This window comes from Coenobita brevimanus, chromosome 29 (assembly GCF_032717465.1).
Source record: "Coenobita brevimanus isolate Jiangsu-jjx chromosome 29, ASM3271746v2, whole genome shotgun sequence".
Classification (NCBI taxonomy): domain Eukaryota; kingdom Metazoa; phylum Arthropoda; class Malacostraca; order Decapoda; family Coenobitidae; genus Coenobita; species Coenobita brevimanus.
In genome coordinates, this window is record NC_136982.1 from 39777271 (window position 1) to 39793898 (window position 16628).

At 44.6% G+C, this 16628-nt stretch overlaps 1 protein-coding gene across 1 annotated transcript; it reads right to left on the bottom strand.

Moving 5' to 3' along the window:
- Positions 1 to 1206: 1206 nt before the first annotated feature.
- Positions 1207 to 16398, bottom strand: LOC145395013 (putative inorganic phosphate cotransporter). Its single transcript, XM_080268758.1, has 13 exons — positions 16362 to 16398; positions 15465 to 15569; positions 15281 to 15433; positions 14314 to 14369; positions 13853 to 13927; positions 13408 to 13563; positions 11277 to 11364; positions 8731 to 8887; positions 6292 to 6508; positions 5269 to 5401; positions 3577 to 3732; positions 2868 to 2953; positions 1207 to 1440 (listed from the first exon to the last, which is right to left on the bottom strand). The coding sequence occupies exons 1-13, from the start codon at positions 16396 to 16398 to the stop codon at positions 1207 to 1209; spliced, it is 1653 nt and encodes a 550-aa protein (XP_080124884.1).
- Between the last annotated feature and the right edge of the window lie 230 nt (positions 16399 to 16628).

The following is a 16628-nucleotide window of genomic DNA, read 5'->3' on the forward strand; positions in this document are numbered from 1 at the left end:
CAGCACTTCGCCAGGGTGGAGCAAGGTTCATGCACATGGCGAGGTGCTGCGAAAATGGAGAAGCATAGCCCCGCAACAGGATGAGCTGTGTATAGGAGATGGATAAGTAGTGTTCTCGTCCCAAACTTTGACTACTTGGCAAATGTAGTTGAGTTCCCTGCATGTAAGTGTTGAGTATGGCCAGTTATCGGGCCTTGGGTCTACAATACTCCCATGGTGGTACCTCCTGGGATGATGGTAACCATACACCTGCTGCCCTTTGTGGGCTAACGGGCGCTACATCTTGCCTAAGGGTAACCCGAGACTATGCAGGGCAGGGGCGCCAATCTTCCCTGAGCTGGGTATATGCTCCGCCCGCACACCCCGACAAGCCAAAGGTAATTATGGTAAGGCATTGCTGATACAGAAAAATAATAATGAGATGAACATGAGGAGTGCAGAAGTCTGAAGAGAATTGTTAAGATGGTGTACAAGTGACATTGTGATGAATTGTAGGGATTATCTTAGGAATGTTGTAGGAGTCAGTTTGCAGCTTATTTATTTAGTTACTCTTTAAAGGTACAGTTCTCAAATCCTTTATAGATTTAGTGTGCAGTTTATAATATACAAGACAAGAGCTTTGTCTTTCTCGGCTGTCTTTTCTGTCCTGGTCACTGTTTTTAACTCGGCAGTACGATGACGCCATTTCACTGTTCCTAGCTATCAGATGATTTTATTGTTTGGTATTGATGGAGTAAAGAAGGTGACATCACCCTACCAGTCTGAAAAATATCACAAACTGAGTAAAATGATACAATAAAAAAAATCATCATCGTAGTCAATTATTTTGTCCACCAAAATCACATCCTTTCCTGAGATTTGACATTCCTCTCCCGTGCTAAGGGTTGCTGATGGTGGTGGTGATGGCTGTGGCGGATTCTCTTGCCATTTCCCTCATGTTCCCGTCCAGATCCTGTTGGATGGGTGTGGTGGAAAAACTTGTTACTTCACTTCTCTATTGCTTTGATTCAGCTGGGCTGGTGATGCTGAGATTCGTTACTGCTCTTTTACGTTCCCCTTGCTCGTCTGGACAGGGGGAACGTGGCGAAATGTGTTCCTTGTCTTCCGTGTTCCGGTGGACAGGCGTTAACTGTTCCTTCATGTTCTCCTCCGTTTAGTCTAAGTTGAGGGGTGGAATTGGTGTGGTGGTGGTGGTGGCGAAATGTGTTACTTGTCTTCCGTGTTCCGGTGGAGAGGCGTTAACTGTTTTTTTATGTTCTCCTCCATCTCGTCCGGGTTGTTGGCGGTGATCATGGTGGTGGCTGCGGGGTCAGTGGTTTCCTCGGGGTGGTAGTTCCAGGGCTGTACGGTGCCTGAGGCGAAGATCAGGAAGAAGAGCACCGTCAGGACATTCGTGGGCACGCACACCCAGAACACCTTCTTCCACTGGCCCAGGGTTTGCTGCATAAACACAGACACATACATCAGTATCATTTGAAACACACACACACACACACACACACACACACACACACACACACACACACTGCCACATACATATCCTCCTCCTCCTCCTCTTCCTCCTCCCCCTCCTCCTCCTCCTCCTCCTCCTCCTCCTCATCATCATCATCATCATCATCATCATCATCTCGACCGACCTCTTATTTTTTTTCATCCAAAGGAAAGGTTAGGTAGGATCAGGAATGCAAGAAGAGATAAAAGATAGAGGGAGAACTAATAAACACACACACACACACACACACACACACACACACACACACACACACACACACACACACACACACACAAGAAGATGCAGTTATAAATGTAGATTGTTACTGTTTGAGCCCAAGGTCATCTGGATCTGAACCCACTGAACTGCCGCCTGAAGCAACCTCCTTCGTGCGGTTCACCATGCTCTTTTTGTGGGGTACAGGAAGTGAAGAGCCAGCCTGTTATATCAGTGCCCCTCTACGCGGTGTGGCGTCCCCCTCCAGTACCATAAATATAGATTACAAAAACAGAATATCTTAACATATTCTGTTAGATTCATTTTTTTCTTGTCTGTACACTTGCCATGACGTGTTCTTTAGGATTTAATCAGGTTTAGGACTTGATCAGATAAGGGATATTACGCTGAGACTAAAATCGTTCTTCACTAAATAGATGTGAATGAGGGAGATGAAAGCATTAGTACAGCAAGTAAAAGACAAGAGAACAGTGAAGCAGACTGTTATTACCTTCACTAACCGGATAATCAGTAATCAGTATAACCTTATTTACCAATTACCTGTTATTACCTTCATTAACCGGATAATCAGTGTAACCTTATTTACCAATTACCTGTTATTACCTTCATTAACTGGATAATCAGTGATCAGTGTAACCTCTTATTTACCTGTATTACCTGTTATTACCTTCACTAACCGGATAATCACTAACTGGTGTAACCTTTTCTTTACAAGTATTACCAAGATAAAACGCTTCACACCCAGTAAATGAGCAGCTCATGATATCTGAGGCTTGAGCTGACCTTGGCACACTGTTTTTTTTTTTGTTTTTTTTCCGCATCTCTGAAGACTGATATCACGGAGGGATTAAATTACTGGCGCTCGTTTTATCTGTGACACACGGGTATGAAATGGGCTCTGTCTGTCTTTCTCGTTGCTGACTTTTAACTGTAATGTGGTATGCAGTCTAACCATATTTTATACTCAAACATGCTCCATACATGAGACTTAAAATTTGGGGATGACGACACCCGTGCGAACAGAGAGAGAGAGAGAGAGAGAGAGAAATTATATTCACTGCCGTGGTAGAAGTGAGTGTGTGATGTAAAGTGATAAGGCACACGCCCCACCAGCAGGTATGACCCCCTCGAGCCCTACCTGTCCGTCAGTGATGCTGCCCATCACCACCGGCGCGATGAAGGCCATGATGCTGAAGGCGGTGTTGCTGAGGCCGAACACCGTCCCTGTAGGAGGCTACATGAGTTTTTTTTTTTTTTTTTTTTTTTTTACGAGTATGAGGCTTTTGTCTGATTCTTCATTTTTCCTAACTGAACCCCACAAATCCAGCGTCGGTGGTGGTGTTCTGGATCCTGTCTGACACTTGCTCTGGTCCTTCATCTTTTTCTGCCACTGAACTACCTGATATAAGCTCCAAAATGATGAAGTTCCGGGACAGGTTAAGGAGCAACAGCTAATAATTCTTTCATCTTAACCTGGCCCATATTCTCATACTTTGCATCTAGTTTCACGTAGCTCAGTGACAGCTAAAGACAACACTGCAACTCAGCATCTTTTCCATCGGACATCTTCTTGAACAGCATCATACTATAGTGTCAGCTGCTAGTCTGATCTTACCTCTCAGCATTCAAGATGGAGAGATGGGAATTTTAGGCCAAGTTAAAGTGAAATGAGTACTCTTCCTAATCCCAAGAGAATGAGGCCTCTAGTGAGGGCGAGATGGCAATTTAGGGCCAAGTTAGAGTGAAAAGCAGATAGTAACCCTCCTAACCCCATGAAAATTGGCCAGGTTAATATAAAAAGGGTAAAGCAATTTTCCTAGCCCCAGGATACGACGATTCTGGGTTACCTGCAAAGTTTGGGGTGATGTCCGTAACGTTGACGAAGTGGGCACTGCAGACGGCGCCGTTGAAGAAGAGGGCGATGCAGAAGATGGCGATGGTGGCCCTCCAGTCACACCCGACTTGGATCAGCACCACCATCAACACTGCCGGCATTATCAAGCCTGCAACACAACATGCAACACCATCATTAACACTGCTGCAATATATCTCAACAGCATCACCATCACCACCGCTGGAACACAACACAACAGCATCACTATCAACACCGTCGGCACCGACATGGCTGCAGCACAACACAGCATGCAACACAATCATTAAGAATGCTGCAAGACATTTCATTATGCACCACCATCAACACCACCGGCACTAACATGGCTGCAACACAATACAACATGCAACACCATCATTAACATTGCTACAATGCAACTCAACATGCATCATCGTCAACACTGCCGTCACAAACATGGGAGCAATACAACACAACACACACCATCACCAACACTACCAGCACTAACAAGGCTGACATACGATTCAACACACATCACCGCCATCACTGCAGGGATTAACATGGCTGCAACACAACACAACACGTAGCATCATCAACAATGCTGCAAAACAACACAATGAAGCTGTAACAACTCACCACGCACCACCATCAACACTGCTGGCACTAACACAATATACCATGCACCACCATCAACACAACACAACACACAACACCATCAACACTGGGATGGAACTCGTATCTTGTCAAACAGCAGATCATTTCTCAGACTACTTGATATTCCCCGAATAGTGTCAGAAACTCGCCGGCGTAAAAATTTCATGATGGCTCCTAAGAAATAAAGTTAAATTGTTAAAACTGCAATTATAAAGAAAAAAAAAAAAACTTCCTAAATAAGCATGTCTCCAGGTGCAGCTGTCAAACACTATCCTTGTCTTTTTTTGCCCAGCTGTACAATTAGGGACCTGACTATAACATCAACTGGTGCATGTCGCATTTTAAGGGACGACTGAGGCTTAGAAATTAATCACCTATCTTAACGACCCTCATCAATCAATGGGCATTAAGTTCAAATATTCCTGTGCCGCAGTACTTGTCGTTGCCCCAAGCTCATCCTGAATGTGAACCCGGTGGACTGCAGGCTGAAGTTACCCTCTTTTATGCACTCCATCCCTCGTCTTTCAGGGGACGGGAGGAGGTAAGGGACGTTTGCATAATCAGTCAGCAGAGCCACCTAGTTATACCTGCTCCACCACGTGAAGGCGTCCCTCTCCAGCACTCTGTCTGTCTGTCTGTCTGTCTGTCTGTCTGTCTGTCTCTCTCTCTCTCTCTCTCTCTCTCTCTCTCTCTCTCTCTCTCTCTCCAAAAACACACACAAATATATATATATATATATATATATATATATAAATATATATATATATATATATATATATATATATATATATAGATGTATATATAGATAGATATATATATATATAGATGTATATATAGATAGATAAATATATATATAGATAGATAGATAGATAGATAGATAGATATAGATATATATATATACCCAGACGTCTTAATCCTGTCAGGGGTAGCCACAGTCTCACTGCCTCCAGGTCACCCTGTCCCCCGCCATTTGGCTGCCCTTCCTCCAACTCAACACAAAACCTAAAACTGTAAACCCTACATCGCTGCCACTCACCAATAACGCAGAAGACCCTGCGTGTGTTGAGGATGGAGAGATGTCCCTTTGCCATCACCCAGCTGGCCATGGAGGACATGACAACTGCCCCAATGTATCGGCAGAGGAAGGGCAGAGCTGAGATGGCCCCGTTCTGGCCACAAGGAGATATTAATCCTGTTATGAGTGAATGTTGACAGATATTTCCATACCGGCTGGACTGGTGTGATTTGTATTGTAGACAGACAGATATGTAGATAGACTGATAGCTAGGAAGGTCGGCAGGCAGGTTGGTAGGTCAGTATGTAGGTAGGTAGGTATGGAGAGAGAGAGAGAGAGAGAGAGAGATGGAAAAAAATGGGAGAAATGGAGTTCCCCCGAGCTAAGCCCTGTATTGGACTATATAGCCCCGCTAGGGTTACAGGAGCGAGCTACCACTCCCGGCACGGCAGCCCGGGCGAGGCTCGAACTCGCAATCCCCCGATTACGAGTCCAGAGCGCTACCACTGTGCTACCGCACCCCCCAGAGAGCGATGGAATGAATGGTAATATGAAGCCAACGGCACAAAAGCGTAGGGAAGGATACTCTGACATTAAGGATGAAATGAGAATCGTTCGTAAACACAACCCTGTCAGGAGATTATCAGCGAACTTTTGCTCATCACAGTACAGTCGTGGTCAGAAACTCCTTTATCTGTCTGGGATGTCGAATTAATTGAGATTCAAATTATCACTGATTACTTACAACCATCATTAACCCCTTCAGTACAGGGTGTTTCTTGAGTTAAATAAAATCATTGTGGAGTAACAATCCATCCATCATCCATTACTTTTTTCCCCCATCAGGAGCGTAGGAATCCGAGGTTAGGTTGCTCGGTCCCAATATTTATAGCAAGGATGGCCAGCCTCCCTATTCCCTGAGTGGCATTATGTGCACACTAAATTCCAGCCATCTCTCTGACACAGACCCTTACAGGCTCAGTCCGTAGGTAACAAGAACACAAAATAAACATCAAAAGACTGAAGAGATCAGTGAATTGCAACCTCTCTGATGGAGAAGCCGAGGATGTTTTTCATGAAAGTCGGGAGCTGGCTGAAGAAGAAGGCGAAGCCCCATGAGGGTCCCACGTCGCAGACGATGATGGCCCACACAGGCAGACTTGTGAGTATGCGTCGCCAGGGCACCCGAGGCGTCCCCATCCTGCTGGTGCCGGAGGTCCTGATGGCGGACTCTATGTACTGAAGCTCCTCAGGGCTGATCCTGGAAAATGATCGCCATCGTCATCCTCATCATCATGACGACGCTGATGATAATGATGATGGAGATGATAATGATGATAATAGAGATGATAATGGCAACGATGATAATGATGATAATAATTCTGATAATAATGATGATGAGAATAAGAATGACGACGACGACGACGATATGATGATGATGATGATGGAAAATGTGAGTGCATTTAAGTAACTGGGTAGTGTGACAAGTAAGAATGGAGGTTGAGAGTAGGGGTCAGGCAACAGGGGTAAATTACCCCAAAGGAGGTAAATCTAAAATTTTTGGAGGTAATGCGTACGGTATGAGAGGAAATGAATACGGTATAATTACAGTGCTACTGATTCTTCACATAAATGATGTAAGTTTTAATGAACAAGATGTAAAACGATGTATCATGCATCATATTTGTTGCTCAGCCGCTGTACTATTGACACATGTGTACACTTAATTGGCTTGTTTTTGTTGACTCTGACGTCTGGGGGTAATTTCCTTTTACTCAAATAAACTTTTGGGTAATACCCTAAAAATCTTCCCCGACCCCTGCTTTAGAGGATGCAGTGCTTGGAAGGGTACAATAGGGAAGAAAGGTTGCTGGTTCTTTGAAAGTATAAGAAATAGGGAAGTGAGCATGGAAGTAAAAAAGTCACTGCACGACAGGATAGTGATACCTACTCTAACATGTGGAAGCAAAGTTTGGCTTGTTGAAAGGACACAAGTTAAGAGTGAGAGCAGTGGAAATGAGTTATTTGAGAGGAGCATGTGGAGTTACATGGAGAGACAGACTGACAAATGAGAAGGTGAAAGAACGTTGTGGTGTCAGTTGGATGTGATAGATAGACTTAGGAGAAATACACCGAGGTGGTTTGGCCATGTGTGGAGGATGGAGAGCGAGAGTCTAACGTGGAGGGTGAATGTGAGTGAGGTGGAGGGGGTGGGGGAGGGGGAGACCGAGGATATAGGGATGACGTGGAGCGGTATGTGAGAGAGGGGTGTGTGAAGTGGTGGAAGGGCAGCGACATGGTGGGGGACAGTGCGACATGGAGGCGATATGCTTGTGGCCACCCCTTACGAGATTAAGGCCTCTGGCTATAGAAGGACAAGCTGATAGGCAACGATGGTCAGCTCTAAGCGGACCAAGCTTTTTCAGCGAACGGAAGTCATTTCTATGTGGAGGTTCTCCTGTGCAACATTCCGTCCAAGAACAATGGCCAGGGTTTAATCTTTGGAGCCTTAGCATTTCGCCGAGCAAGGCAGTAATTTTTAGCGCTTTCATTTTTCTGCACTTGATGACCTTTGACCCCTGACCTGGCGGATATAAGTCAAGCATGTACGAAGCACACTTATAAAACTCATTAACGTTTATATGCATGCAAAGTTTCATTCAATTCCATCCCCTTACTGTGAAACTAGAAAACCTGAAATTCGCGGAATGGCCCACCAAACGTACGGCTTCTAGATGGCGCTGTCAGTGACTAGAAGTGAGTGTCGACACTAACTTTCATTCAGTTCCACTGAGCCACTGGGGAGCAGGGTTGCCACTCGAACACTAGAGGAGAGGGTAAAAATGGATGACACACTTCCAATACGGAATGACCTCAAGATTGTGCCTAAAGAAGTCAGAGTTTTGTTCGCCCACTAGTAATGCCTCTACAGCTCGAAACGTAAACGTAAGAAAAAAAGCGGGTTTTCGGCCGTTGTTAGGCAACGGGTAGTTGCCTAACAACCAAAACCAAGCGGACACAACTAGGTCACAAACTGGTCATTGTGTCCAAGTTTGGTCGGAATCTAGTAATTCTGAAGGGTAGAAGTGCCTGTCACAATTAAACAATTATGAATGAAAGAAAACGTGACTAACAATAAGGGCAGCATGGAGCTGGCCAACAGACAGATAGATGATGATTATGATAATAATGGGGATGATAATAATGATAATGATAATGGTGACGATGATAATGTCAATGATAATGGGAATGATAATTGTGATGACCATGATGGTAATAATAATTGTGATGATTTACGATGAAAATGACGACGACGACGACGATGATGATAAAGTAGATGAGACTTATGACACTGATGATGATAATGGTGACGTTGATGATGATGATGATGATAGAGATGATTATAGCGACAACAACGATGAAAATAATGAAGATTTCGGTGCTGCTGCTGCTGCTAACACCTACCCTATCACCTAGCACTACCTAGGGTGCTGAGCCGGGGTGCTGTGCATGAAGAGGGCCCACACGACACACCACACCACAGACAACGTTCCGGAGATGTAGAAGGCGGCGGCCCATCCCAGAGCGTCCACTATCAGGCCCATCAGAGGCAGAGTTATGGCAGTACCCAGTGTTGAACCTGACAAAAAATAATAAATAAATAAATACATAAACACGTGAACAGAAATAAAATCATAAAAATATGTTAATGCTTCTATTCTGAAGTGGGTGTGGTTGGAGGTGTTAAGAGAAATCCTTTGAGATGGTTTGGGCATGTGGAGAGAATGGACTGATTACACTAACAATACTGTGGCAGCGTAACAAAAGGTCATTGCCGTGGAGAGAATGGAGACTGAGAGACTGACTAGAGTTTATGTGAGTGAGGTGGAGGGAAAGAGAGGGAGGGAGATATACAAGATGAGGTGGAGTGAAGAGGCATGTGAGAGAGGGGTGTGTGTGAGTTCGAGAGATGGCATCCAAATGGCAGTGGACAGGGCGACGTGGAGGTGATCTGTTTCTGGACATCCTTTAGAGGATTAAGGCGTATGACAATTCAAAGAAGACAGATTGATAGTTAAATAGACAGACAGATAAACAGACATCAGTCAATCCTTTCCTGCCCCACCAGGAGTGTAGGGTCCGGGGATAGGGTTCTCAGTCCTGACATTTAAGGTGTGGGTGACCAGCCTCGTACATCCCTGAGTGGCATTATGTGAGCAATAAACCCCAAAACTCCCTTGGATGCAAACCCCTACAGACCCATCCAGCTGGAGAGCCTTCACCCACTAGGCCACCAGGCGTCCGTATATATTAGACACTAGAAAAATAAGTTATTAGAGTCATATCTTAGAGGCTTGCCGAAAAGTCACAGTTAAACACACACACACGCACACACACACACACACACACACACACACACACACACACACACACACACACCGCTTGCTGGTGCAGTGGTAACGCTCTCGCTTGCCAACTGGTTGACGGGAGTTCGCGCCTCGCTCAGGTTACAAAAAAGTTTCACTGACGAAGTGGGTGGTTACTGTCCCCCTAGAGCAAGGAGACGGGTGTGTGCGTGTGTGAAGGTCACAGCCTTGCCCTTAGATCGGACTATATGAGCTCTCAGCTCCCTTCCGGGAGGGAAAAAGCTGACGATGACGACCATCAAGTGATCCTAACCGACCCGGTGAATTACACACACACACACACACACACACACACACACACACACACACACACACACACACACACACACACACACACACACACACACACACTAAAACTTAGATGTTTATTGCAGAGGTCCAAGGAAAAACAAACTTCCGACAGAGTGAAACAGGGACATGTAACAGAGTGAAGCAGAGACATGTAACAGAGTGAAGCAGAGACATGTAACAGAGTGAAGCAGAGACATGTAACAGAGTGAACCAGGGACATGTAACAGAGTGAAGCAGGGACATGTAACAGAGTGAAGCAGGGACATGTAACAGAGTGAAGCAGGGACATGTAACAGAGTGAATCAGGGACATGTTACAGAGTGAATCAGGGACATGTAACAGAGTGACGCAGAGAGTGAAGCAGAGACATGTAACAGAGTGAAGCAGAGAGTGAAGCAGAGACATGTAACAGAGTGAAGCAGGGACATGTAACAGAGTGACGCAGAGAGTGAAGCAGAGACATGTAACAGAGTGAAGCAGAGAGTGAAGCAGAGACATGAAACAGAGTGGAGCAGGGACACGTGACAGAGTGAACCAGGGATATGTAACAATGAAGCAGGGAAATGTAACAGTGAAGCAGAGCGTGAAGCAGGGACACGTGACAGAGTGAAGCAGGGACATGTAACACTGAAGCAGAGAGTGAAGCAGGGACACATGATAAAGCGAAGCAGGGGCATGTAACAGTGAAGCAGAGACATGTAACAGTGAAGCAGGGACATGTAACAGTGAAGCAAGGACATGTAACAGTGAAGCAGGGACATGTAACAGTGAAGCAGGGACATGTAACAGTGAAGCAGGGACATGTAACAGTGAAGCAGGGACATGTAACAGTGATGCAGAGACATGTAACAGTGAAGCAGGGACATGTAACAGTGAAGCAGGGACATGTAACAGTGAAGCAGAGACATGTAACAGTGAAGCAGAGACATGTAACAGTGAAGCAGGGACATGTAACAGTGATGCAGGGACATGTGACAGTGATGCAGGGACATGTAACAGTGATGCAGGGACATGTAACAGTGATGCAGGGACATGTAACAGTGATGCAGGGATATGTAACAGTGATGCTGGGACATGTAACAGTGATGCAGGGACATGTAACAGTGATGCAGGGACATGTAACAGTGTAGTAGAGGGAGAACATGCACGAGAGTGGAACAAGGACATGTAAAATAGTACACATATACCAGAGTGAAGCAGGGACATGTATCAGAGTGAAACAAGTACATGTAACAGAGGCATGTACCAAACTGCACATGTGACAGGGTGAAGCAGACATGAAACAGAGTAAAACGAGGTCAAGAGGGTTACCGAAGACGACGTATCCCATGAAGCGAGGTCGTTCCACGGGCGGGATCCACTGGGCCAAACAGACATACATACTGGGCCACGACACAGCCTAAGTACCAGAAGACACCCAGTTACCAGTTACCGGTTACAGGTTACCAGTTACCAGTGTCACTACTATAAGGCAATACATTCAACCAAAACCTTCACGCGTTAGCAGGGGCGCCTTCACGCGGTAGCACCGATATAAATGGCGGGTCCACTGCCTCCATGTCCCTTAACCCCATCCCCATACCCCGAGAGGACGGAGGACTGCAGGAGATGGGAAACTTCAGCCTGCAGTCAACCGGGTTCGCATCCAGAAGGCAGTAAGATAACCTACACTCCTTTTACTCTAACTTGGCCCAGATTTTCGTCCTGTAGCAGTTCATGTCACCCATGTTTTAAAATATGAATACAATGGTTCTACATCCTTTCCATACCACATCTTCGAGACTAGCATCGTATTATAATGTTAATATTGTGATTTAACTCAGTATTGAAGATGAAGTGATGGAAATTTTACGCCAAGAGAGTAATTATTTACATTAATATAAGTGTAATACAACATTTCCTTACTGTATTTCCTCTATCGATGTTAAACCTGTATTACTGCACCTCTTACTGATTATTTCAAAATTGAGAAAAACATCAGTACACAAAAATTATTACCAAACATCAAGCCTGACTAGACCAGTGAGAGAGCAGCCATCCTATTCAGCGTATCACCGCATCATAGACTTCGTAACTCCTTTTTGTCAGTGATTTATTAAAGTATATCACGTGTTAGTATTCACTGATATGTTATTATTACTGGCTTAATATGGAAAGAGTTTGCCTCAGTAATATATGGCAGGATACTGAAGTGTAACGTGTAAATAAATTGCTCTGGAGGAAGTGTTGCGAGATCTGCAGAGTCGTTTCTTATGCGACCTTCATGGCAACGATACAGGCAACGTACACCCGGCAATACACTTCCTCCACGTCCTTCTTTACTATCCTTGTCTTTTTCTAGTCGTCTAGTCACTCTTGACCAAGCTACTGGCCTATTGCAATAATCCTCTCATGTTCTTATAATTTAATCTGCGTATAATTACTGAATTTAAAATTACTACCTACAGTATTATATTTTTACATTTAATAGACGTCATATTCTGTTCATTTCGTAGTTTATACTTTTCGTTATAATTCGTCCAGCCTACCATACGCTACCATTCTTCCATACTTTATACATAATTCCAACCTTGTATGTAAACACCGGTAATATTCTTGGTAGTATCAGCTATATCTACGTTACCTATCCAGGTTTATTGATGTTAAAGATATACTGTTACTTCAAACTTACGATACACCACCGTAAATTACTCTCTTAGGATAACTCTCTGGCTTGGTTGACCTGCTCACATCCAGTAATTATGTATATCTAACTAACTTTATTCGAAATTATACACAGATTGGTGCCCAGGTCAACGGGGTGTATCAAACCACTGAATTTAATAGAGCTAACCACAAATGTAATTAAGAGCTTTGGGTCATCAATGAAATACGACAGGGCAATATCTACTCTGGTTAGTGGTTATGGCAAACTACTACACAGGTGCCAGAATCTGTGTGAAGGCTTGTCATTACATATCAGTGAAGGGCTTTATTTCCTCTTTATATATATTTACTTATTAGTCTAGCTCACTCCCTCTGTCTTGTGGCTGCATCTGGCTAAATCTGTGCAGTATTGTCTAACAGATATTTGTAAGTATTAAATATCTTGTATTTCTAGAGTATAATTCTCTCCATTTATTATATCCCTATACCCCTAACCCTTTTTAATGTCTGCTTTAAATGAACTGTGACCTCATGGTGGACTCACGGAAAAGTCGAGGGTGGTGAGAAATTCTAAACACTCGTTTTTAAAGGGTATACTATATTTTTCTACCCTAACCCCACAGCCCAACCAGCATTTCACTTCATCCCACCCATACGTTAGTTCACCACACTCGTTTCTTTACCCTACTATGACGGTTTCTTGGCGGGACGGAAGGCACATAGTCAATAGACGTGTTTGTCATAACATAAATACGTCTGTGTAGGTGGTACAATGAAGTCGAGGGGAAGGACTAACCTGACAGAGGCCCTGCAACACCCTGAGTGCGATAAGGGCCCCGTAGTGGAGTCTGGCAGCCGCCGGAGACAGCAGGTTGCTCACGCCCCCCGCCAGGATGGAACCACCAAACACCCGCTTCACACCATACACCTCCGCCAGCCGACCACCCACCACCTGCAACATACACACACACACACACACACACACACACACACACACACACACACACACACACACACACACACACACACACACACACACACACACACACACGCACACACATTCACAATCCATCCACACAAGCACTGTTATGAAGATTATTGTACACAAATATTAACATTATATGCAATTACAGTTACTGGTACTCATGACCACATTTATATCCAAGAGACATTTTGTCCTGACATGTTGTCACAGTTCCTTAAGAGTGAAACGAGAGGACTTGCTGTGGACCTGACGTGACCTGCGTCAGAGCATATCCATAGCTGAAGCTGCCCAGTACCAGACCCTGGATAGTCTCACTCCAGTCGAACTCTCCCTGCTGCACCACCCGTTACAACAGCCGACCAATGACAGCACCGAAGGACAGGGAGAGAGTCAATGAACAGTTAACAGTGGCTGGAACTGTTGACTGGGACAAGTAGCACTGTCAACAGAAAGGAAATCACATAGAATGATACACCAGCCCTCATTAAATTAGCAACAGATTCCGAATAAGTGAAAAATGGTTTGCACTGCCATTATATATATATATATATATATATATATATATATATATATATATATATATATATATGTGTGTGTGTGTGTGTGTGTGTGTGTGTGTGTGTGTGTGTGTGTGTGTGTGCTAAACATCAAGAGAAGCAAGTTTGGTAGTGCAGTTATGTGATGGTTAATGTGTAATGTAGCTGGTGCCAGTGTCACCTGAAGGGCTCCTGTGGTGGTGGTGGTGTCCGACTGGTTCTCACCCACATCGCCACCTGCAACACAACAGTACACACATTAGTACGGCCAAGGGGGTCACTGTGTGTGTGTGTGTAATTCACCGGGTCGGTCAGGATCACTTGATGGTCGTGATCGCCAGCTTTTACCCTCCCGGAATGGAGCTGAGAGCTCATATAGTCCGATCTAAGGGCAAGGCTGTGACCTTCACACACGCACACACCCGTCCCCTTGCTCAAGGGGGACAGTAACCACCCACTTCGTCAGTGAAACTTTTCGCAACCTGAACGAGGCGCGAACTCCCGTCCACCAGTTGGCAAGCGACAGCGTTACCACTGTGTGTGTGTGTGTGTGTGTGTGTGTCTGTGTGTGTGTGTGTGTGTGTGTGTGTGTGTGTGTAAAATGCCATAGTCTGTACCTAAATGTAGGGATGATTACATATGCTTTGATTTCAGAAATATTTCGGAGGAGCAGTATTTATTAAAAAGTTATAACGTCGTTCTGTGAATGCTGTTTATTGTCATTGTTCTGTTTTATTATTTACAGTTTAGGCGTGACGTAAACACAACTTTAACCTAAACCCGAGCTGGTGAGGACTAAATGAGCTACCCTCTCTATGAGAACAATATTGTCGCAGAAAGTGTGGGTGGTTCAGGCTTAAACTGGCTACCTGTAATAGTGACAGTAGGATTAGCCTAGGCTACCCGTAATGTTGTGGCAGTAGGCCTAGCCTAGGCTACATGTAATGTTGTGGCAGTAGCCCTAGCCTAGGCTACATGTAATGTTGTGGCAGTAGGCCTAGCTTGGCTACCTATAATAGTGACAGTAGGCCTAGCCTAGGCTACCTGTAATGTTGTGGCAGTAGGCCTAGCCTAGGCTACCTGTAATAGTGAAAGTAGGCCTAGCCCAGGCTACCTGTAATAGTGAAAGTAGGCCTAGCCTAGGCTACCTGTAATGTTGTGGCAGTAGGAGTGGGTGGCATCGGATGTGTTGCGTCCAACCATGGCAACGATGATGACGGACAGATTGATTCGCACCATGTACAGGTTGATGAATCCCAGCCACGCCATGGCGCCCAGAGCCACCCTGGCTGGCAACCAGCCTGTTGGTATTAGATGTTGTTAATACTCTACCCCAGTTTACCCACACCCACACCCACAGGTTGACTCGCACCAGGAACAGGTTGATGAACCCCAGCCGCGCCATGGAGCCCAGGACTACCCGAGCTGGCACCCATCCTGTGGAGTTAATACGCGTATCATATCAGTGGCACACACACACACACACACACACACACACACACACATACGTTACACTGTGCCATCCTAATAAGACAATAAGGACACTGAAACATTGGCTGTCAGTACCGAAAACATCACCCCGATAATACCACAACTCTAACACAACATTCACTTCACACAACAATAATACTATCACGGAAAATATCAGTACATCACTATAAACCGATTTAATACATTTTATCAGGCAGAACAAATTTCCTCCTCCCTGAATGCAGCCTTTCGTGCGCTTAGACAGGCTGACACAGACCTTGAAAATAATTTTTAGTTTAATGTACAAACACTAAGAGGTCGATGAGAACATTTCAGAAATGAGATCCTCAAGACATTGAAAATCATATTTCTAGTGACATGTTTCTCATCTACGTTAATTATATGGTACACTATCATGGGATATTATTTTTTTTTGTGTCTGCGAATCATATTTGCTGTACACTGTAGCAGAAATTATTATAAAAAATATCTGGAATATTTTTTATAAAATATCATAAACATTCTTATTGATTTTAAGAGGAAATCTACTTTTAATAATTTCAAGTCGGACTGAACTTGAGCATCATCATTTCCTTCTGAGCAGTGTCAAATGGTTTTACTGAGGTGAGGTGTGACCTGCCATCCTCCAGAGATTATGGTACCCTGACCTTACCCTCCCTCACTCCATCCCACTCCGTCCCCACTCGTCTCATCACTCATGGTGTGTGTGTGTGTGTGTGTGTGTGTGTGTGAACTCACCTGTTATTCTTTTAATGAAGGTGTTGACTGCTTCCATCGCTGCAGGATGAAGGTGAAGTCAGGTGGTGTAATAGAAATCACCGTCACCTCCACACCACTACCAGTTTCGTAAACACACACTGGTCCTGGATGACGTCAGAGAGATCCTGTAGGGGAGAATATCACTGATACGTATATCTTTCATCTAGCAAGCGAAGCTGTAATTGTTGCTCTACCCCGATCTGCTTGGCCGATCACACCCATCGACCTCAACAAGCAGATACCTTC